The sequence below is a fragment of the Lontra canadensis genome, unplaced genomic scaffold (assembly GCF_010015895.1).
Source record: "Lontra canadensis isolate GAN:19392208 unplaced genomic scaffold, GSC_riverotter_1.0 scaffold19, whole genome shotgun sequence".
Taxonomy (NCBI): Eukaryota; Metazoa; Chordata; class Mammalia; order Carnivora; family Mustelidae; genus Lontra; species Lontra canadensis.
In genome coordinates, this window is record NW_022631013.1 from 16,631,846 (window position 1) to 16,656,986 (window position 25,141).

General features: G+C 39.7%; 1 protein-coding gene across 2 annotated transcripts in view; it reads left to right on the forward strand.

Moving 5' to 3' along the window:
* Window positions 1-25,141, forward strand: part of TMEFF1 (transmembrane protein with EGF like and two follistatin like domains 1) — an 82,044-nt gene that overhangs the window by 56,224 nt on the left and 679 nt on the right. For both annotated transcript variants that reach the window (XM_032860718.1, XM_032860719.1), the window contains exons 7-9: window positions 636-701; window positions 13,063-13,186; window positions 21,513-21,671. In XM_032860718.1, coding sequence (XP_032716609.1) covers window positions 636-701; window positions 13,063-13,186; window positions 21,513-21,671 — 349 coding nt within the window. The remainder of the gene's footprint in view (window positions 1-635; window positions 702-13,062; window positions 13,187-21,512; window positions 21,672-25,141) is intronic.

Sequence of the window (25,141 nt, forward strand, 5' to 3'; positions counted from 1 at the left end):
TTTCTATCTAAGTTTTGTCTGATAACAAAGCTGAGATTCCACCTTTATCTTTTTTTTTTTTTTTAAATATTTTATTTATTTATTTGACAGACAGAGATCACAAGTAGGCAGAGAAGCAGGCAGAGAGAGAGGAGGAAGCAAGCTCCCCACTGAGCAGAGAGCCCGATGTGGGGCTCTGTCCCAGGACCCTGGGATCATGACCCGAGCCGAAAGCAGAGGGTTTAACCCACTGAGCCACCCAGGTGCCCCCCACCTTTATCTTAATCTGATATGTTTTCAGAGAAACAGTGGTAGGAGAGGTAAATCTTGAGATCATTGTCACTTGGAGAGAGGGCTAATCCTTTGCCTTTAGGGTCTGTGTTATTTTAGCTTGCACAGGGAAGACTTTTTAAGGAGATGACATTTGAGCTGAAATCTAAATGAAGTTAGGTTGTTCATCTTGCAGAACATGTATATATTTGGGGTGCCTTGAGGCCCGAGATAGAAATGGCACAATAGATGAAGAGAATGCTGGGAAGTGTGAGCAAGATAAGTGGACAGAGTTGGGAAGGACTGGAGCATTTGGAATATTTGGGAGCTTCATGGTATGACTTAAACATCCTATGTGTCTTAATCTGAAAACTTTTCTTTTATAGACACAGATGACACTAGTTTGTTGGGAAAAAAAGATGATGGACTACCGTATCGACCAGATGTGAAAGGTACTGAATCGTGATTTTCCAGATTTCGGCCAACTATTGAAATACGGTCACTAGCTGTCCTTTGTAGTTCTATTTCCATTATAATGATCATTCCAACTTTGCTCTCTGTAGCAATACATTATGGAATATATTATTAATAATATTAAAAAGCTAAGCTGCTTATTCTCAATTTACAGAGTCCTCTCATATATACTTTAATTAAAATTTTTATTGAAATATTGCAGATTCACATGTAGTTGTAAGAAATTACGCTGAAAGATCCCTCATCTTTGCTTTTTAAATCCTCTTTACTTCTTTAGAATATACTATTAATGCTTGCCCTCTGTGTACAGGTCTTTGATCCTTATTCCCTCTGTCTGGACCTTTTCTCTAACTAATATAAATCCTTTCAGTCTTAGCTTTTCCCTTAGTCATTTCCCTTTGGGAAGTAATCCTTGACCCCAAGTCTAGATTAGGTGCATATCTATATACTCTCCTATGCAAACACTTAACCTACTTTAATTATAATTGTCTTTTTTACTCATCTGTAACCCCCTTTAGGCTCTCAGTTTTGTGAGGACAGGAGACTGTGTCTGCATCTGTCATGTTCACTTTTGTATTCCTAACTCTTGGCAGAATGTTTGGCACATACTTAGGTGCTCCATACTTGTCAAAAGAATGGATGAAACTCAAAGAAACTGTAGGATTTATTGGTACAGAGTCTTATATGTAGTAAAAGAGCAGCAGGGATTGGATTCCATTTATCTTGACATTAACTCCAGGGCTCTTTGATTTAATATGATTCTTAAACTACTCTGAGGCCTAAGGACCAAGGGGAACATTGAGGCTTTATGAGGCTCTCTCTAGTGAACTGAAGCAGGTCTAGATCATGGGACTCCTAGTTTGAGACTTAAATATAACTGCTCTTTCACACGTGCATCTTCTACCCATTTGTTAGGTTATACTAATGGAGAATTGTTTTTAGATGTGTGATCTACCTTTTATGCCTAATTTCTAAAAAATATGTAAAATGAGAATAATAATAGTACCTATCTCATAGTTTTATAAAAAGTAAATAATATAGGGGCTCCTAGGAGCTCAGTCAGTTAAATGTCCAACTCTTGGTTTAGCCTCAGGTCATGATTTTATGGGTGGTGAGATCAAGCACCAAGTTGGGCCCCGTGCTCATTGGGGAGTCTGCTTGAAGATTTTCTCACTCTCCCTCTCCCCCTGCCCCTCCTTGCATGTTTATTCTCTCTCTCTCTCTCTCAAATAAATAATTAATCTTTAAAAAATTAAATAATACATGTCAAGCACTTAGAACAGTATTGGACATACACTTAAGTACTTAATAAATAATAACTGTTATTATCATTGAAGAATTTGTTATTTTCTTCACTGGAATCCTATCATACCTGAATCATTTATATCCCATGAGCTCCTGAAGTATCTGTTTCCTATGTTGATACAAGTGCTATTTTTAAAATAGAAAATCTCCTGTATTCCCATAGGAGACATAAAACATCAGCTGTAGTTTTATTCTCTGTACTGTTAGTACATGACCAGAATATGAAGGCTATTTTTCAGTAGGTAGGAACTCATATTTAAGGTAATTTGGGGAATTGTGTATGCCCTAAATACTTGTCTGCCTTTGATAAAACTAGAGCGATAATTTAGTGCCTAGGCCACTTTTGGGATACTGAAAATTCTTTATACATAAGAATTGACCTATAACTCAAATGAAATTATCATAATCAGTAGATCTAATTTATTATGTGCCTACTTTATAGTCGTCGTTTCGTCAGACCCTGTTAGTGGGTAGAAAGATATCAAATACATGACATCCATCTTTAAGGAGCCTTTCGTTTAGTAAAAAATGAATATAACCCTCTAACAAAGTAAAAATTTGTTATTGTTATAAATGTGGTTAAAAGTGCAAGGGGAATTCAGAAAAGGAGATTACTACTTGGTGGAAAATTGTGAGGATAAGAAGAACTAACGGAAGAGGTGTCTTAAAAGTTATGTTGTCCTAGGAAATTTAAACTTTATTTGTAGGCAGTGGACAATCACTAATAGCTTTGAAAAAGATAAGGCTGCAAAGTTAACCAGTTGAATGAATGGTACCTGTCAGGAAGATGGTGCTTATTATTATATATATTGGACTGGAGATGGGAGATCTGTTAGGTAGATTCAAAGGGAATAGACTTTGGCTTAGATTAGAGGGATAGAGAGTTCAGATGACTTAGATGATGGTTTCTATTTATAAAACTAAGGATGTTGGGAGGGGAGATGTGTTTGAGGTAAGGTAAGGGAGAAGTTGATGGTGGAGGTGAGTAATTTTCGAGTTTGAGTTGCTTGTGGAACTCTGTGGATGGCTTCATTTAGCATAAATTTGCAATCTTTGGAGATTGAGGTGATAGATAAGTGAAGTCCTGAGGATGAGTAAGATAATAGAGCTTCATTGTTTAGACTTTTGCACTCTTGAGATAGGGCTAGGATGACTGAGAAACCAAACCTTTAGTTTCATTTCAATTAACTTAAATTTAAATAGCCACATGTGGCCAGTGGCTACTGTATTGGAAAACACAGACATAGAACATATCAAGAGTGGCAGAAAGTTCTGTTAGACGGTACAGTTACTACAAAGGGGAGGAGGCTTAGGATGAAGCAGAAACAGGTTCCAGAGAAAACCTAGAAGGCTGCAGTGGTACAGAAGCCAATATGGAGAGGTCACATAAAAGTATCAGAGGACAAGCATTGACTCTGAAGACAAGGGAATCATTGGTTATCTCGGAAGAAGGAGTTTCTCTAGAGTTATAAATATGAAATCCAGATTGTGAAAGAGTTGAGAAATGTTGTAGTAGTGGGTAGTAGAGGTCAAAATGTAACTATTTTGTGTCCCCCCCCCATTTGCTTCTATTTTTTGTCCTCACAATCAGTTGTAGGAGGCCTTTAGTACATTTTTGTGTCCCTAGTACACAACCAAGACTAGGTAGGCAGGCAGGCATCTAGGGATGGAGGCTGCAAAGTGAAAAGCAGCAACACAGCCCCAGCACAAAGCTGGACAAATTGGAAGATAGTGCTTAGTATGGAAGATTTTTTAAAGTTGAGCTCGGAGAATAGTGCTCATTAAATGGAACATTTGACTGTCCACCATGGTGGCTGAATTGGTGCTTTTTTGGGCTATTGGGAAATCTCTGGTAAATACTGAAATTGCAGTGTTGGAAGCTGTGTTGTAGATGTTGAAGCCATGCAGGGTATGATGGTTGAACATGAGGGATGTGGGAGATGGGTATGTGACATTTTAAAAACTTGATTGTAGAAAATTTCACACATATATAAACAGAATAGTATAATGAACCCTAAGTTACCCAATACATACCTTCAGCAGTTTCCAGCATTCTGTCATTCTTATTTTGTCTATATACCACTACCCACTTTATTATTATTATTCTTATTTTACAGGTTTTTTTTTTTTTTTGGAGGTCTAATTTCCATTCAGGAAGCTACATGAATGTTAAGGTATCATTTTTGAAAAATGAATACACCCCATGAATTTTATTGGAGTCTCTAACATTCCTATCTGCCCAGGAAGTTCCTTTGTTGCATGTGACATTTCGACATGACCACTTTTATCCAAAGGATATTTTCCTACAGCCTAACATCTAACCATAATACCTTTTTTACTTCCAAGACTCTCTTGCTTCATTCCTGAGGTTCACTTCACCCCCAGCCCTCATCCCATCTTTGGCCTCATCTTCTCAATAGTCTCTGTCCTCCTGCTGACCAGGGATACCAGAGATACTGAGGTATTGGTATTATTTTTCCCATTTCTTGGTGACTCCCGTTTGCACATCTTAATACAGCTCTTTTGATGTGCCCTTTTAAAAATCGTCTTGATAAAGTCCCCTCATTGAATGGTAAAACTGAGCCAGTTGCTAAAATCTTGTGGGAAATCTGAGAGTGTGTGCTGCAGAGAGTCATGGGGAGGACTTTTAGCAGGCCACCTGGGTGGATGGTGCAGACCCCTAAGAGATGAAGGTCGTTGGGAGAGGACAGTGGAATATGATCTGGAGGTGACAGGGGAAAGTGGAAGGAAAAGGGATGTAGGAAGTAATGTGATCTTGGTTTATCAGGGAAACGAAAGGAGTACTTCCTAAGGGGATGGTTGAGGAGGTGGATGAGTTTATTCACATCAGAAAATGTGTTTCACTGGGCTGTGTTGGAAAGACTAGGAAAGGAGAAGTTAGGGTTTGTATGGAAAATAGGGGGATTTAGGAATGAGTTGGGAGGTTTTGGAGGGTAGGTAGGCTTTTATGCCTACCTTTATACTTTTGATGGGGTCTGAGGAGACTGGGGTTAGGGAACGATGTATGGAGGGATATGTTCGTCACGAGGCTTGGGGTGCAGGGTAGTATAGGGGAAACAAGAAAGAATATATTAAATGTTTTAACTGTAGGGATCTGTAGAAATGAGCCTGAGAGTTCCTGGTACAGTGTTGATGTGGCTGTTGTGGCCTCAGCAAATGACCTAGCAGGTGCGTGTCTTGGTTGTTAATAGCAACTCCTTGTGCTTTATTTTGGTTGTGCATTGATGGACCAGGACAGCCCTCCAGTGGGACATGCCTTTGCAGATAGGCCATCTGGTGCTGGATTTTCTTATAACATCATTGCTTAGAACCATACTCTCCTTTGTATTTGAAAACACTGCCGCTGGTGGTAGGTTTGTTTCTGAATGCCTCTGTGGGTGGAAGGAACCACTGGGTGACCGAGTGTTCTCTTTATATCTCACACACACAGACATTGTTCAGAGACGAGCACTTGCAGATGTTCATGGAGCCTGTCACCACTTGCCTGAGGGCATTGTTTGGAGAAGACCATTCTGTGTCCAGTTCTTGCTGTGCGAGACTACATCGCTGCTGTGGTTTCTGAAACTGTGCTTCCTGATGTCTTAAAGCCTTTTTCCTTTTCCTTTTTGAAGTTAACCTAATTTACGTGGTCCAGAGAGCAGGTGCTTGGACGTTCTGCTTTTGTCCATTTCCTACGCATCTCCCAGGGTAGTGTGGTGAGATAATAGTGGGATGGTTCAGAGCTTGCTCTATGGAATCAGACTTGGTCTACACTTAAAGGCTGTGTGGCCTGCTTTCGCTGAGCCTCAGCGATCATATCTATGTAGCGGGGATGCTAATATCTACTGCCTAGGATTACTCTGATTATGAAATGCTATATCACTGGATTTTTCACTTGGATATATATATCCACTTTCACTGGATATATCACTTGATGTTACTGTGGTGACTGCTGATACTTTTGTTTTCTGTTTTCATTGTTGGTACTGGGCTGTGGTCTAAGGTCTTACCATTGGTAAGTCTACCTATATCTAGGTCATGGTTAATGTGGTTCATGGCTATTCATCCATTCAGTCGTTATTGCTCGTGTGCCCTTCCGTGTGTCAGCTGCTTTCACATATTTGTGTTAGTATTTGATCCTCATTAACAACCATGTTATCCTCCTTTTGCAGATGAAGAAGCTGAAACTACAAATTTGTGGCTCATGTAGAATAGCAAAGCAAGGATTAGAATGCAGGCTTTTCTAACTCTAAGTCCTGGTGCTCTTTTTCTTGTATCATAGCTATTCCAGAATTCTCTTCTGCCCTCTTGCTTGCTTTCTTCCCTTACTTTCCTTCAGAACTTTAATGTACTTTCGGCTGTCACCTTGGTGAACCTTTGTTCTCTAGCCTTAATTTAGAGCTTAATCTTAAGCTCTAGTTTCATACATTCGTATGTATTGTCTGGAACATAATAGGTGCTTAGTAAATACTTTTGGATGACTCTAGTCAGAGGTCTAAAATTTTTTTTTAAAGATTTTATTTATTTATTTGACACAGAGAGAGATCACAAGTAGGCAGAGAGGCAGGCAGAGAGACAGAGGGGAAAGCAGGCTCCCTGCTGAGCAGAGAGTGGATATGGAGCTGGATTCCAGGACCTGAGACCATGACCTGAGCTGAAAGCAGAGGCTTAATCCACTGAGCCACCCAGGCACCCCTAGAGGTCTAAATTTGAACTCAGCTTTACTACATTTTTCTACTGAACCTCCTGTCATTAGGCTCATGTTTAGAGTCATTTTTCTTTTTCGATTTTTTTTATTTTGGTGAAATGTATATAACAAAATTTGCCATTTTAACCATTTTAAGTGCATAGCTCAGTAGTATTAAATGCATTCATGATGTTGTGCAACCACAACCATTCATTTCTAGAGCTCTTTCATTTTTTTTTTTTAAATTAAAGATTTATTCATTCAGTTGAGAGAGAGAAAATACATGCACATGGAGGAAGGAGCAGAGGCAGAGGGAGAGAGAGAATCTGTAAGCAGACTCAGCGCTGAGTGTGGAGCTGCATGTGGAGCTCGATCCCATTACCCTGAGATCACGACCTGAGCACAAAGCAAGAGTCAGATGCTTGCTAATATGACTGAGCCACCCAGGGTGCTCCTAAAACTCTTTCATCTTGTAAAATGGGAGCTATACCCAATGAACAGTAGCTTCCCACTTACCCTTCCTCTCAGCCCTGTAACTATCATTCTTTTTGTTTCTATAATTTTGGCTACTCTAAGTACCTCCTCCCAGTGGAATCCTACAATGTTTGTCTTTTTGTGACTGGCTTATTTCAATGAACATAATGTCCTGGAGTTTAATCTGTATCGTGGCATAAGTCAGAATGTCCGGGGGGCCTGGGTGGCTCAGTTGTTAAGTGCCTGCCTTCGGCTCAGGTTACCGTCCCGGCATCCTAGTATCAAGCCCCATGTCAGGCTCTCTGCTCAGCAGGGAACCTGCTTCTCCCTCTCGCTCTGCCTGCTGCTCCCCCTACTTGTGCTTCCCTCCTTCAAATAAATAAATAAATAAATAAAATCTTAAAAAAGAAAGTCAGAATGTCTTTTTTGAGGTTGAATAATGTTGCATCAGATGTATGTACTGCATCTTGTTTATCCATTCATTCATTGATGGACACTTGTGTTGGCTTCCACCTTTTAGCCGTTATGAATGTTGCTGTGAATATGAGTATATAGCTATCTCTTTGAGGCTCTACTTTCAGTTCTTTTGCATAGCCCCACAAATGGAATTGCTGGATCATATGATAATTGTATTTTTAATTTTTTGAGGAGCCACTATACTGTTTTCCATAGCAGCTATATCATACATTTTCATCAGCAGTGCTCAGAAGTTCTAATTTCTTTGCATGCTTGCCAACACTTAAATATTTTGTTTTGTTTTGTTTTGGGATAGTAGTCATCCTCATGGATGTGGGGTGCTGTGTTACGGTTTTTGATTTGCATTTGCCTAATGATTAGTGATGTTGAGTATCTTTCGTGTGTTTATTGACCATATTTTCTTTGAATTCATGCATATTTTCCTTGGAGAAGAGTCATTTTGTATAATTCTGTATTAAAAGTATCTTCAAAGGATAGTTCTGTTTGCTAAATGCCTCAAGTACATTGAAGGGGTTAGTGCTGGGCAATGTTTGTAAAGGTGGTTGTTGCAAAGTATCTAAAGAATGGAACTGGGGAAGTTTGACCTTCAGAAAAAAAATTGTTGGGTGGGATTTATGGGGTAAACAGATGTAGGGGAATCAACAGATAAGGAGAGATTTCATTCAACATAAGGAACATTTGATAATATTGGAATTAATTATGTTGAGTTCTTCACCTTCAAAAGTGGTAAATTAGAAACAGGATTTCTGGGTTGTAGCTAAAGGGATTCCTTCATCAGACCAGATGGCCCTCAAAAGCCCTTCTAGCTTTGAGTTTTGGAGAGCTCATTTCAAAACATCTTCAAGCTGTATTTATTTTTTCTCTAATATTTATTCCCAATGCTAAGCTCTAGCTTAGCTTTTCGTTACCATAGTTTGGATTATGTAGTAACTTTCTAATTGGTCACCTGATCTTCCTAGTTCCCTTACCTCTTTATCTTGCATGCTGTTACCCAGTTAAATTTTTTAACAGCTTTTTGAGACACACTTTACATACTATCAAGTTCACCTGTTTAAAGTGTGCAATTCAATTTTTTAAAATTAAAAAAAGAGGCACCTGGGTGGCTCAGTCAGTTAACTATCTACTTTTGGCTCAGGTTATGATCTCAGGGTCCTGGTTCCTCTGGTATTCCCCCTGCTTTTGTTGTCTTGCTCTCTCTCTCTGTCCAATAAATAAATAAAATCTTAAAAAAAATAAAAAAATTTAAAAGTAATCTCTACACCAAACATGAGTTGGAACTCATTGCCCTGAGACCAAGAGTTGCACGCTCTACTGGCTGGGTTGGCCAGGCACCCTCAATTTAATTTTTTTTTTTAAGTATATTTAGGATTGTACAAGCATCATATCAGAATCAAATTTTAGGCCTTTTTCATTACCCCAAAAGAAACCTCACACCCATTAGCAGTTACTCCCTATTCCCCCTAACCACCAGGTCTTGGCAACCACTCTCATTGTATTATTGTCCAGCTAGGAGGCCTTCAGTGTCTTCCTTATCCATATGATTAAGAAAACATTTTTGGGGGCACTTGGGCGACCTAGTTGGTTGCGCATCTGACTCTTGGCTTCAGGTCAGGTCATGATCTCAGTATTGTGAGATCAAGCTCTGTGTCTGGCTCCATGCTTAGTGGGGAGTCTGCATGAGATTCTCTCCTTTTTCTACCCCTGCTCAAATCAATCAATCAATCAATCAATCAATCTTTAAGAAAACATTTCTCACCTGGAGTTCCTGTTTTTCCATAATCTGATTTCAGCTCATTTTCCCAGTTTTGACTTACACCCTTCCCCAGTCTGAATATTCAGTTCTTGCTCAGGTTCATCTGTTTCTTGTTCTTATTGAGAATGCTGTGTGCATTCCTTTTGGTTCCACTCTTCTTCCTTTTAGTTCCACTAACTTCCTTTTGGTTTCCACTCTTCTTCTATCTGAATAAATCTGTATATGCTTTGAGAGATAACTTAAGTCCTGCCCTTTCTGTGAATCCTTCCCTGAGTGATATCACTTACAATGAGTTCTCCTTTAAGCTTGAACTTCCCATAGCATCCCCTATTATAAAATCTTCTTTCACATTTAATTGTTGACTCTCTTGTGGGAACTCTTCTGTTGTGTTTTTCAGTTTTTTTGTGTGTGGATGTTGATTCCCTGAATTGATTATAAGCTTCTTAGAGGCAGGGACCGTGTATACTTTTTCTTTGTATCTTCTGTAGCTTAGCTGAGCGTATGGTTGTGCACAAAAATAGTATGTAAGAATAATGGAATGACTAGAGCCAGCATTGAGCAGAATGCTTTTTTTTTAAAGCCTTTTTTTTTTTTTTTAAGATTTTATTTATTTGACAGAGAGAGAGAGAGAGAGAGAGAGAGATCACACGTAGGCAGAGCAATCGGCAAGGTGTGGGGGGAAGCAGGCTCCCCACTGAGCAGAGAGCCTGATGCGGGGCTCCATCCCAGGACCCTGAGATCATGACCTGAGCTGAAGGCAGAGGCTTTAACCCACTGAGCCACCCAGGTGCCCCCAGAATGCTTCATTTGAATTCTGTGACAACCACAGACTTCAGTCTACTGGACATGTCCATGTTTTTACCAACTGAGCTATCCGCATTCACACATGTCCATGTTTTTAGGTGGCTTTGCTTTGCCTAGAGCCTGATACCACATTCCTTCATTATTTCATTCAGTAAATGTTACTGGTGCTATACTTTGTTTACTCATTTTTCAAAACCCTGTTTTGGGTTTAGTTAACTTTCTCTTATTGCTGTGATGTAGCTGGATTCTCTGATAGCCTTCAGTTCTGCATCATTCTCGAAATCTCCTGCTATTTATAGGACTTTCTTATGGTCGATTAGTACATTACCACACCCTTTATAGACCTATACAGTACCATTATTATACGGACTATAAGATCTTATTATTATAGGTTGGTGCATAACCTCAGTCTCTGTAGTCCCATTATTATGTACTTTGTTGTCTAATACACCATGAAAATACCATGTTCTGAGAAGTTGCAGGATGATGAGTGCTGTGGGAGACCGTTGCATTCCTCAAGTCACTTATGGGTTGATCGCAAATGTAGAATAGCACTTTTAATTTGAAACCATAGCAAGAAAAGTACTATGTTCTAACTGTTAGGAGTCATACAGAAATGAATAATAAAAATGTCTAGATGCTTAAGGAGTTCACAGTCTCATGGTACACACTGAGTTTAAAAACCCAAACGGTTCTAAGACAATACCATGAGTATTGTAGTAGATAAGTGGGTGCTTTGGATGATAGCCACCCTGAAGTAGGGTGTGATTTCTTCTGCTGTGGCAGAATTATAGTTTGGGAGCTGGAAGAAACTTTATGAGACCTTTGAGGATAGGATATTTTTCTGTTCCCAGCACCTAGCACAGTGTCTGGAATATGGAAGGTAATTAATAAATGATAAATGAATAATCATCTATACTGTGCTGTCTTACATGGTAGATATTGAGTACTTGAAACATGGCTAGTTGGAATTGAGATGTGCTGTGTTAAGAGCTCACCAGATTATAAAGACTTATTTAAGACAATGTGTGTAAAAAGAATCACAGTTTTTTATATTGATTATATATTGAAATGATACTTATTTGATGTATTAGATTAAATATGTGATTAAAATCAGTTTACCTATTTCTTTTTACTTTTAAAAAATACGACTACTAGAAAATAAAAAATTACGCATGTCTTATATTATGTCAGACAATGCTGATCTTACTCAGCTGCCTTAGACAATGTGATTTGACCGCAGTCACAAAGAGCAGAGGTACCTTAAAATTGAGAATTTACATGTTGAATTTCTTGACTTCTGGTTCAGTTTTCTTTGTAGCCCTAAATTAGTACAATGTAAATATATAAATTTTGAGGTTAAAATGACATCAGTTTGGTCTTATCAGGGACGACCTGATCTCCCTGTAATCCTCTCAAAACTACAGGAAGTACAGGTTCTGTTACGATCCTGACTTTACAATTATGAAATCTCAGTCTTAGGATGGTATACTCAAGGTCACATAGCTAATAATGCACAGAATTTAAGCTAGAACTGTGAGAAACTGATAGGAACCTGGGGATTTTTCCTACATAAGGACAGGCCTATAAACGTTGGGGACTCTTGAGTTCATAGAGCTGAGGATGAATGTATTAATGAATATGCCCTCCCACCCCCCCCGAAAAAGTTTAAAAATCCATTGCAGAATGTGTGGGTATGTGGATGAATATGTGCTTATGCAAGTACATGAGAGACAGAGACTGAGGGTTTGGGGGGAAAGAGAGGGATAAGAGAGAATGAATGCATGAAATTAATTTTAAAGACTGGGTCCTCATGCTTCCATCTTTCCTGCTTTTTTTTAATCTTTCTTTCCTGATTTTCTTCCCCTTTCTTTCTCTTTCTTTCTTTCTTTCTTTCTTTCTTTCTTTCTTTCTTTCTAAAGCGGGAAGAGAAGGTGGGAGGGAGGGGCTGAGGGAAAGGGAGAAAGAGAATCCCAAACAGTCTCCATCCCCAGCCCGGAGCCCTACATGGGGCTCACTGTCAGGACCCTGAGATCATGACCTGAGCCAAAATTGAGTCAGATGCTCAACCAGCCAGCCGATCCACCCAGGCACCGTCTCTTCCCATTTCTGACGTTGAAATTACTTATCAGACTCCCATTTTCTTCATTCAACTCAGTTCAGTTCCAATCAGTGTACCTAAGTCTGAACAGATGTGTATCAGCATGGTTATAATGGTTCTCTTTGGATTTCAGGTGATTTAAAATTCTATTTGTTCTCTGTGTCATTTGACTTTTTTATGCAAAAACATATACCAAGAAAAACCAGATTTAAAAAACAGCAAATATATTTTCATTTGAAAGAAAAAAATCAATATGCTTAATAGTTTTCATTCCAAAAATAAACCATTCACCCTAAAATTTCAGAGTCCCAAACTTCCTCTCTGCCATTCCATTCTTTTTGGCTTCAATTTCATAGTCCCCAGGTGAATTAGAGTTAAGTCTCCAAAGGCCAGTGCTGTAATATACTCTCTCTTGGTCATAGAGATGAACTTTCTTGTAGAGGTAGCATTTATTTCTTTAGCCAAGATGTTTATGTTTTGGGGGGGCAGATTGTTTGTAAACAATAGTAGCTCAGGGTGGTCATATCCTGCAACTATTTTTAAATACTTTGACTCTAAACAGACTGCTTTGTTTATGTCAGAATGAGATCTCGGTTCTTACTCAGCCCCCAATCTGGGCTTCTGGTAATTTCTTTTCCAAATTACCCTGCAAATTTATTTGTTGTCAGAACCTTTGAAAAGTCCCTATTTTTCAGTTTGCTTTTCACTGTTTATTGACCTGGTTTATGTTCTTTTAAGACGCTAGTGATCAAAGAGAAGATGTGTATATTGGAAACCACATGCCCTGCCCTGAAAACCTCAATGGTTACTGCATCCACGGGAGGTGTGAATTCATCTATTCGACTCAGAAGGCTTCTTGTAGGTAGGTGAACACCTCCAGGTCAGAGGGAGGAATTTTTTCCTTTAGTCACTGCTCTGTAGAAAGCAATGAATTACGGATTAAATATTACCAAAGAGTAATAATTATTTGCACTTCAATCAAAAAATAAATTAGTGGCATCATTTGGAAAGCACTGATAAGTATAGTATGCAAAATCAAAACCAGATATCATATTAGGGTTTTAAGATTGTGGACTTAACATTTTTAATACATTTTTTTCATATAAAAATATGCCATATTCCAGCACTATTTTGGTTCAGGCAATCTGTCACAAGGTGATTTAGGGACTAAAGAATGTGTTAAGAACAGAGAACATGTAACTCAAATAAAACATAACACTAAAATAGATTTCTAAAAATAAGGCAATGGGGATGTGGAACCAGGTGTGAGGAGAGAAGTGGAAATGGGAAAGGTGTAAATCTTCAACTGTCTTATGCCGGAGAGGTTCTGTGACTTGTTCAAGGTCAGCAGCAGCAAAACTAGATCTCAGATTTCCTCTCAGCCTAATGATCGTAATGCTTTTTGCTGTTCTGTGTCTGTTTGCTGGTAGCCCTTCTTGCTGCTGCTGTGAGCTGATCCTCTACCTCCTGTCGGTCTCCTTAGCCGGCTAATGTTTCCACAGACGAGGGGAGATTGCTGTCATTCTGCTCACTCCTGCCTCCTGCAGTTGGGCCAGAATCCTTTTTTCTCTTTCTTAGTCGAAACATCAAAACATGAAAAAATACTATACTTTTCTTTTGTTCTGTCAACCTAGAAGCCAGTGGATCTTTCTATCCAGAAAGTGAAAGAAAGCTGTTTGAAATCATTTCTCCCGGTCCCTCTACCCTTAGCTCCCTTCTCCTGGCTTTTTCATCTTCCTCCTCTCCTCCTGCTTAAAAAATAAAACAAAAATACTATACACTGTTAATAATTAAACAATTCTTTATTAAGCTTTTGACTTTTTCTTGATCAAAAGTGCCCCTTGACTTCAGTGGAGGTATCGCTCTGCTCCCACCTCCCCTTTCTTGAACGTTAAGGAAACACAGCTATACAGAGGGGAGCAGGCCAATTTTAAAACAAAATCATTTGGGGGAGTCCTCATATCCATCCCACGTGCGTGCATATCTTGATAGAAGTTCAGATCGTGGTGTTCTCTTAGGATAGGGCATCTTTCAGGATACCTAAAAGTGAAGGATGAGAGAGGTCGATGTCCTGTTAGTGAAGTGATACCAGGTCACTTTGCAGCATTTACTTTTCCAGTAATTGACAGTGAGACGATTGAATGGTATAAGCTGTTAAAGGTTTTGGGAGCAGGTCCACCAGATGGGCCAGTTCTTGTCTGTACCCTTCAGAAGTTACTTAAATGTTTAAGCCTCATTTTCTCATTTCTAAAATTGTAATAATAATACCTACCTCCTAAAATTGTTGCTAAATTTAAATTGTTGCTAAAACTAAGTGAGATAATATATGCAAAGTGCTTAGCAGAATATCTGGTCTTTGGTATACATTTAATAAATAGCAGTTAACGTTAGGAGGTTGTAAGTGTTGTTTGGTTAGGGATTCTGTTTTGCTAACCCTGTCTTCCCAGTGTCTAGGGTGGGGCCTGGCCCATTAGCTACTTAGTTAACTATTTTTTGAATGCCATGTAATGATGATCAATTTTTCCTTCTTCTCCAGACTAGAGATGTTTTTTAAATGCCAGAGAATCTCTTTTCTGCACTCTTGTAACTCCTAAAAAGCAAGTAGATCTTTTTCTTTGTCTCAGCATTTACAAAGTCTGCAAGAATCAGGCCATAACATCATGTGTGCTTCGACTAGTAGGTGGATGTGTTTGGGTAGCAGGAAGCAGGCAGGGATGAACAACCGTTAGCCACAGTCCTATTGTTAGGTTAGAATTTTCTAGCATTATCCCACCATTAATTTGTTTGTTTACTTATTACTTACTTTGTAGCAAATTCTTCCTGGCCCTTGGGTCTCAAATTCAAGTATGACAGGGACCCAGGGATCTTGGCTTCCAAAAAACCCACCATTTGGTAGAAGAGACTAATAATAAAGCAGTTAAAATATAATATGAAAAATGCTGCCATACATAGATAGATATACACGGGATGATTTGGGACTTCGGACAAGGAATTTCAGCCCAAGGAGAGCGAGCAACATGGTGAGAAGAGGGGCAGGTCTTACACAGGAACATTTGTGCCACCCTAGGAGCTTGCCTTTTATTTGAAAGGTAGTAAGAAGGCACTTAAGGATTTTAGTTAAGGAAGTTGTGATCAGATCCGAAAGCTATTCTGGTGGTTTTGTGGAAAATGGTTCAGGAGACTGAATGTCAGTAAGGAGTGAGAACCTGAACTAAGGAGAGGAGTTAGAGTTTCACTGAGTTCGGCAGATGAATTGCAGAAAGAAGATATGGTGATTCAATCTCTAGATTTTGGTGACCGGTTGGGTTTGTGGGGGAGCTGATGGAGGGTCATGGGAAGGAGGAGTCAAGAGTGTCCTCTGGGTTTCTGGCTGAGGCAGAATTGAGTGGAGAAAGGGAATGGGAAGAGGGAGGAGCTTTGGGGGGAAATGATGTTCAGTGTAGTATGCTTGGTCTTGAGTGCCTGTGGGGGATCCACTTACAGGTGTCTAGTAGGCTGCGGGATATATATTGGTTTGAGAATTCAGGTGACAGATGCGGGTCGGAGGCATACGTGCGGGATTCTACCCTAGCATATCCCTCGCAGCTCCTACCCAGCCTAGCTTCCATGCCTCTAGGCCTCCAGTTTATCCATCATGGCACCTGTGTCCCTCGCCCCTTGCATGTCTTCATCCCCTCCTTATTCATCTTAAACTCCGTGGCTGGCCATGGTAGTTCCTCTCTTGCTTTATCATACTCAACTTGACAAAACTCTAATCCTGATTCATGCCTTCCTGCCTGCTGTATACCCATACAGCTGAACGGCCCACATGGCAGTTGTTGAAAAGCACACCACCCGGTTAAGGTGTCTCCCTGACATTTATACTTGAAGCGGGGCCCACAGGCTGCCAAGTTGGCCTTCTGACCTGCAGTCCATTCATTCTCCTTCTGTCCTAGATGACAGCTTTCTACGGTCACCCTTCTGTTCAGATTGTCAATACCCCCCTCATCCTTAGCTGACCATCTTGTTTCTGAGTTCACTGAGAACACTGAAGCAATATGAAGAGAACTCACAGACTTTTTACTCTCACCTCCCAGAAATACTCCCCCCTTTTCTGTGTTCCATATATTCTTATGTATATAATATGTAATATATGTAATATGTAATTTATATGTATTTATATTTATATATATTCTTTTTTATATCTATAATTATAAATTTATTTATATTTTCATTTCTTCTGTCCCGGGGAAAAAGCCCTCACTGTCCTACCAGCGACCATCCCATTTCTTTTCTTTGTAGAACTTAAAAGAGTTAGTTGCCTACACTCTGTCTCCACCTCCTCACTTTCCGTCTCTCTTGAATCCACCCGAGTAAGCTTTTCAACAACCAGTAGCATTTGATATGGTTAATTGCTCTCTCCTGTGTGATATGTATTCGTCACTTGGCTCTAGGGATTGCATTCTCTGTTTTCTGCTGTCTCGCTGGCCATTCTTTTGCATCTTCTTGCTGGTTCCCGTTTGCTCCCCGACCTCTCTCAGTGTTGGAATGCACCAAAGTCTAGTTCTGGTCTTCCTCGTTAGTGATGCCATCCAGCCTTAAGGCTTTGCATGACATAGGCTGATGATTCCTACTTTACATAAGTCCCAGACCTCTCTCCTCAACTTGAGACTCATAGATTCATAGACTCTTCCTCCTTGACGTTTTTGCACGGACGTCTTGACTCATCAATTTCAGCAGGACCTAAGATGATCTCCTGATCTGCCTTCCCTCCCCTAAACCTGCTCTACCTGCAGCCTTCTTCATCTCTGTTGATGTCAACTCTCCCTTTTCCTTTGCTTAAATAAAACACCTCTGATACATCTTTGACTTCTCTCTCTCTCATACTCCGTACCCAGTCAGTTGAGAAATCCTATTATCTCTATTTAGAATATATCCAGAATTTGAGTTCTTCTCACGATTGCCACTGCTATTCCTAGTCTAGGTCACCATTTTTTTCTCCCTGGCATTACTGCAACAGCCTCCCGGATTGTATCCTACAGCTCATTCTCAACACAGCAGCTGGATGGAGACTTTTCAAATGAAAGTCAGTTCATGTCATATCTCTGCTGAAAAGTTCCTAGGGGCTCCTTCCTGTCACCAAGTGCAGAAGCCCTATACCTTGGCCACTTCACCTCTCCGTCTTGGTCCCCTTCTTCCCTTCGGCTTGCTGCTCCACGCCAGCCACACTTGCTATTCTTTTTTTTTTTTTTAAATATTTTATTTATTTATTTGAGGAAGAGAGCGAGCATGAACAGAGTGGGGTTTTGGGGAGGGAGGGGCAAGGGCAGGCAGAGGACGAGGGAGAAGCAGACTCTCCACTGATTAGGGAGCCCAACGTGGGGCTCGATCCCAGGACCCTGGGATCATGACCTGAGCCAAAGGCAGGTGCTTCACAAATGAGCCACCCAGGCGCCCCCACACTTGCTATTCTTGGACACGCCATGTCTCGTGCTTCCTCCTCAGGGTCTTTGCACAGACTCTTCCTTTGCTGTGTTCTGTGTTCTCCTTCCTATTGTCCACATGGCAGGCTTCCTCAACCCTTTCATGTCTTCGCTCACATGTCACCTTCTTAACGAAGACTACCCTTCCATCTTGTTTAAAATTGCAACCCTCCCTTCTTGGCCTATAACTGGCACTCATCATTTCCCTTTACTAACTCTCCTGTCTCTCTTTGTATAGTCCCGTCAACCTCTAAGAATACCATTTAATTTACTTATCAATGTTTATGGACCCTCGCTCCCCCAATTAGAGGTTAACCAGATCAGGGGTCTTCATTCGTTTTGCTCACTGATGTATCCCAAATACCCACTACAGTGCTTGGCACATGTCAGAAGCTCAGTAAATGGGTGAGTGGATGAATCAGCCCATGAGGCATGGTAGTGAATGAGATGACTATGGACAGTGTGTGGCATGAAAGAGTAGAGGGTTAGAGGACCAAATGCCTGGATCTGTCTTTAATCAGTAATGGAAGAAGTAGTAATAACCTAGAAGTCATTACTTCAGGTATTTGGAGAGTACAACCCAAAAGTCAGTTGCAGAAAATAATATCCGAAGAGGATTGCCTGAATAATATATGGCTTATACATTCTTTCTGATATTCTGATTTTAATCTTTGGATTAAGCTAAACTGTCAGAGAACTTCATATCCAGGACACTGTTATAGCTCCCCATGGAGCTGTTTTTATTTTATTGAGCTTTGACTTTTCACCATTAGCCTACCACAAAAGGCATTATTTTAAAAATCCTGTAAGATTTCATTATATTTTTGAATTTATTACAGCTATATTATTGAGGTAGATGTTCTCTGTATCAGAAAGTTCCCTCTTTAAATCAGGACCAATGAGACAAAATCCCCTTGAATCTACTAATGATAGTCACTGTGGTTGTTTTGAACAACTGGTTTGATTTTATTTTGTGGAGATTGTGTTTTATGTTAATGATATTTCCACTTTCTTGTTTTCATTTTCTTTTTCATTCTTTTTTAAAGATTTTATTTAAATGAGAGAGAGAGTGTGTGTGTGTGTGTGTGTGTGTGTGTGTGTGAGCAGGGGGAGAGAACCAGGGAGTGGGAGAAGCAGACTTCCTTCTGAGTAGGGAAGCCTACACGGAGCTCGATCCTAGGACTTCAGGGTCAGGACGTGAACAGAAGGCAGATGCCTAACTGACAGAGCCACCCAGGTGCCCCTCTTCTTCTTCTTCTTTTTTTTTAAACCAGTGGTTTTTAGTATTTAGTATTTTTTTTTCAGTTTTGCAGTCACCAGTCAGTTTTAGAACAGTTCATCACCTCCAGAAGAAACTCTGTGTCCTGTAACTATTACTCCCAAATCTCCCTGTTACCCTCAGTTTTAGACAATCACTAATCTATTTTGTCTCTATCGATCTGCCTGTTCTGGACGTTTCATTTAAATGGACTTGTAGAACGTGGTCTTCTGTGTCTTCTTTCACCTAACATCGTGTTTTCAAGGTTTATCCATGTTGTAGTGTGTCCATGCTTTATTCCTTAAGACCATGTTTTGTGATCTGCTTACCAATTGATGAATATTTGGGTCATTTCCATTTTTTGGCTATTAATGAACAATGTTGCCCTGTATCATTTTTTGCAAGTTTTTGTGTGGACTTGTGTTGCTTTCAGTTGGGGAAGTGTCTCCGAACGGAATTGTTGGGCCAAATGGTAACTCTGGGTTTAACTTTTGAGGACTGCCAGATTGTTCTCAAAAGTGCGTCGGCCATTTTTCATTCCCTACATTATCTTTGCCAACAGATATTATCTGACTTTTTGATTCTAGCCATTCTAGTGGGTATAGAGTGGTATCTTATTGTGATTTTGATTTGTGTTTCCATGATGACTTATGATGTTGCTATCTTTTCATGGGCTTATTTGCCATTTGTATATCTTGTTTGGAAAAAAAAATGTCTATTCAGATCATTGTAATGATTTGCCCATTTTGTAATTTTTTCTTCTTTTTATTAATGAGTTTGTAATAGTTTTTTTAATGTATTATAGATACAAGTCTCTAACCAGATAATTTGCAAAAATGTTCTCCTGTTCTCCTGGTTACCTTTTCAGTTTCTTGATAGTGTCCTTAAACACAAAAGATTTTAATTTTGATTTAGTCCAGTTAAACTGTTTTGTTGCTTGTGCTTTGGTATCCTGTCTAAGAAATCACTGCCTAATCCAGGTCATGAGAATTTACTTCTTTTTTCCCTAAGAGTTTTATAGTTATAGCTCTTATATTTAGGTCTGTGATCCATTTTGAATTTTTTTTTTTTGTGTATGTTGTGAAGAAAAGGCCCAACTTCATTCTTTCACATGTGGATGTCCAGTTGTCCCAGCCGCTTTTGTTGACGAGATTATTTTTTCTCATTGAGTGGTCTTCGTACCCTTGTTAAAAGTCAGTTAACTGGGGGCACCTGGGTGGCTCAGTCGTTAAGCGTCTGCCTTCGGCTCAGGTCATGATCCCAGGGTCCTGGAATTGAGCCCTGCATCAGGCTCCCTGCTCAGTGGGGAGCCTGCTTCTCCCTCGCCCTCTGCTGCTCTGCCTGCTTGTACTCTATCACTTTCTTTGTCAAATAAATAAATAAATCTTAAGGAAAAAAAATCAGTTGACCATAGATGTATGGGTATATTTCTGGGCTCTCAATTACATTCTGTGGTCTGTACATCTATCTTACTACCTTTTTTTTTTTTTTTTTGTCCGCTAGTAAACTTAGAACTCAATGTGAAACTTTCTGGCAACTGTAAATGAACCTCAGGCATGGGCATTAGAGGACTCACATCACCCCTGGCTTCTTATTTTCCTACTCCCAGGTTTCTTTATGTGTGCTCTATTAAAAAAATCTTTTTTTTTTTTTTTTTTTTTAAATGAAGTGTGGGATGTAAATAACTACGCTACCCTTACATTTCAGAGGTTTTATTAATCAGGTCTAACTGAAGGCTGGCTAATTTATACATTACACTTCTGTCAGCTAAAACATGTGAAATTTCTGTTAAATATCTTAAATGTTTCCCCCTGTCAAATTATTATCATCAGCTGATGTTGTTGCCTTTTTATTTACTTTTACTTGGAATTCAGATAATTTCTAAGATTAGCACCTACTTGGTTCTGTTTCTGTCATTAATAACCTATTTTTCTTTCCCCTTACATCTTAAATGATTATATTTAATGTATATTTAATGTATGCTGAAAGTGTGTTGAATATAATTTGGTGCTATGTTCGGAGAACTGTAAATGTTTATACCTATTTATTTAGCCATCCCATTTCAAGTACCTAGCCTAAGGAATAACACTAAATATAGAAATGCGCACACTCAACAAATGTTTGCCATACCTCATTCATGATTGTGAAAAATGGAAGATGACTGACGTGTCTTAGAGTGAGGAATAGATGTTAGCTATATTACAGCTACTGAATGTACTATTAAGTACTATTTTTTAAATGAAGATAATAAAGACCATTCAGTGACTTTAAAATTAATGTGCTGTAATGATGGATAAAAGAAGCACTATGTGAAATAGACATATTGAATAGAGTTTAAAGAAATACACAAATGGCAGTGGTTTTTCAGGATAAATTTATCATTCTTTTATTTGTTTTTAATTTTAAAACCTAGGATTATTGAAATTTGCAATTCTCATAGGAATCTTTCTCCCCTCCCCTCCTTTCAGATGTGAATCTGGTTACACTGGACAGCACTGTGAAAAGACGGACTTTAGTATTCTCTATGTTGTGCCAAGTAGGCAAAAGCTCACTCATGTTCTTATTGCAGCCATTATTGGAGCTGTACAGATTGCCATTATAGTAGCGATTGTCATGTGCATAACAAGGTAGGTAATGACCTAAGAAATACCAACCTTAAATTAGAAGTGGGTAGCTGTTAAATTAAAGAAGAACCTTGAAGCACACTCAAAATGATAGGCGCTTTAGGTCCTCCAGTCTGTTAGGAAGAAAATCCTAGGGTCAGTTGCCTAAGGTTTCTATGTAGGTCTAACCACTCCTTATCTTGCTTCTTTAGAATATGTGCAAGAACTCATTCTCAGAGTATAGAGCCCAGGTGTAGCTGGGCTGTAGGCAGAGGGAGCATGAGAATATTCAGTAGCATAGAGGAATTTAGGGATCTTAGAACTGCACTCAGGGATGACGATGGTATAGCAGAAGGACCATGCCAAGATTTTTAAAGCTCTGGGGAACTGGGAGGTGTTTTTTTATGCCCTAAGAATATACTTTTATCTGTAGTAAATGTAGTAAGAAAGGATGAAACCAGAGATTAAAGAAAACTGCTTTTCTTATTATGTCATTGTCTTAACATTACTTCATTTTCTGGAATACAGTCATAAGTCATCTGTAAAATTCTCCATCATAACTAAAACCATTGGCATTTATCATAACTAAACTCCAAATTAAAAGACGTATTTGGATACAGTAGGCATAAAATGGGTGTTTTCCAAACTGAGTGGAAATGTGTGAGTCAAAAATGAACTGGGCCCCAGAAAAGTCAAACTAAAGCCCGTTCATATTATCTTTCTGCTCCCCAGTGTCATGTCTTTTCATCTTGCATGGCTCTTCCTACCTCCTTTACAGTTTGGTTCAGAAGTCATATAAACACCGTCTCTGTACTTTTCTGCATTATTCTGGGCGAGGATCGGAGCATATCAAGTACAGATATTGGCAGGCCATAATGGGTTTATGGCTCTTCTATCCTAGATCTGGATAGAAGCCAGACCTTCAGTACCCTCAGCCATCTGGAGCTGAAACGATAAATCTAGAAATTATACAAAAAAGTGTTCTCTGAGTAACAGGTACTTTTCCTAAAATTTAGGTGCTGAAGTCAGTGGGCTTTATTCCACAGAACAGATGATTTGCCCTTAGACAAGACTACTGGGTATAAAATTGGGCAGTAGATTAAAATAGGGACGTAATGATATAAAAAATAATGACAGCAGAAAGGGCAAATAGAAGGAATCTGTGTAACATCAGGGCTGCCCGTGGCCATTTAATATAGGCTTAGATTAGGTCATTTGCCTGTGGTCATCCAGCTAGTAATGGAAGTACCTGGATTTGGATTCATTGCTGCTTGATTTCCAGACCATTTCTTTTTCCACTGAACCATGCAGAGGAGGGTCCATTTTGAGTCACTCAGGAAATATATTTGCCAAGTATGACCACTGCATGGGAGCAAGGTTCAGACTTGATTTTTGAATAGAGTTGGGGGGACGACTTGGTATGAATCATTTTTTCAGAGCATTGATCTGAGTGTCATCTGCAAAATTTCCCTGGTGGAGGAAAAATGTGAGGCCAGGAGAACCATATAGGACATTATTTGAGGAAAGCAGGAATGGAATAATAAATTATATGGAGGGTGAAAGAAAGAAATAAGATATAGATGAGGGAAGCTTTTGAGGCCTGTTGATAGTATCATCTTTAAGAAGATTAAAGGAGGTTCTGAGTCAGCAGGAAACAACTTTGAGTCAACCCCTCCCATTATAGAGAAGTCAGGAAATTGGAGGGCTTGGATGGGGGAAGAACCTTACTCAAGATCACGGAGATAGTTAAGCCCTTTTACCAATCCTAATTCAGCCCTTTATCCTGCTCTTTGCTTCTGTTCTCCATGTGCTATAATCTTATAAATTCTATTTTTACTAAGTTAAAATTACCTGACAGATAGTTTTAAAGTCTGTGCCTTCTAGCTGATATCCCAGTTCCATTTGCCACCTTCCCAGACACTTTCAACATCACAGTGTTTTTGCAACCTTGTTACACTGTCTTCTCTGCCCACTGTCTCCGTGACTGAAGGGTCATCTCACTGAATTTATCATGTATCTCTCCTTGAGGCCTGTCTTCTTATTGTGGTATTTCCCCCCCCCTCAAATGTTTTAGTCATGAATTTAAAATATTATAATTATGTACTTGGACTTAGCTCCACTGAATTTTTAAGGAGTTCCTCTCCCACACAGTCCATTATGGGACAGCTGTTCACTTACCCTGTGGTGGCTGTTACATGAGAGGAATCTCCCTTTAAAAGGATAGTCCCACTGACTCACTTATGAAGACTGCATGAGTAAAACTTTCTTCTTTTACGCTTGGACTCTTCTTTCATATTTTTAGACTCTTAGAATGATAAAATAGCAGGGACCTCAAACATTCTCCTAGCCAAATCCCTTTATTTCATAGATGACAAAACCATGGCCCCAGGGAGTTGGAAGTCTTCCAACATCATGGTGAGTTGGTGACAGTTAAAGAGGTTTGGGACGCCTGGGTGGCTCAGTTGGTTGGACAACTGCCTTCGGCCCAGGTCATGATCCCAGAGTCCCAGGATCGAGTCCCGCATCAGGCTCCCAGCTCCACGGGGAGTCTGCTTCTCTCTCTGCCCTTCTCCTCACTCATGTTCTCTCTCACTGTCTCTCTCTCAAATAAATAAATAAAATCTTTAAAAAAAAAGAGGTTTGCTTGGCCTCTCAACCATGAAATGGAGAGGATTCCATCACTGTCTCCCTCAAAGTGTTTTTAGGAGGATTAGTGAGATAAAATTTATGAAATACAGTATATGAAATGGAAGTGTTACCATCAAGACTTTTAAGTTAAGGCAAAGCTCTTTGAAACTGAATAAAAAATGTGGAACTTCTGGAGTACTCCTTGTCACATGACTTTCTTGCCATTAGATTATAAATTCCTAGTTGGCAGAGAGTTATGGGAGGTTGGTCCCAACTTTTAATATTTCACATATAGGAAAAGGGTGTTGCACAGCTAGTTTTTAGCAGAGTCCAAGCTTAACATTACCGGGATTCATCCCAGTGCCTTCGTTCCACGTTGTGTGCCACAGCACTTGGTGCAGAGTACAAGCTTGCGTGTTTGCATTCCGGTGGGCAGGCCCAAGAGCAGGTGCTGCACAGTGAGGCTTAGACCACCATGGAGAAGCAGGTATGGTAAATTGAGAGGAGAGTCAAGGACTGTCCTTATCCCCAGCATAACAGTTCTTTACCGGGTTCTGTGGTTTGCCCAAGCAGGCTGTGGAACAACTTCTTTTGAGTCATTGTCTAAAATCACTAAGCATTTCCTGTTTGCACATGCACACTTTTTCCTAATTACTCCTTCATCCAGGCTGTTCTTGTCACTTTGGGGGTGTCCCAGTGCTCCACAGAAGTCCATAGGCCAGGATCCTTTCTTTTGTTCAAGGTTTATGTGTTATCAGTCACCGTGGCTAGGGAGTTGCCGGGTCAGAAAAAGGGTGGGGATTCCTCTCAGGGACACATACGCAGCAGTGGAGACCCAGGAGTGAGCTTTGCTTGTGCTCACACCT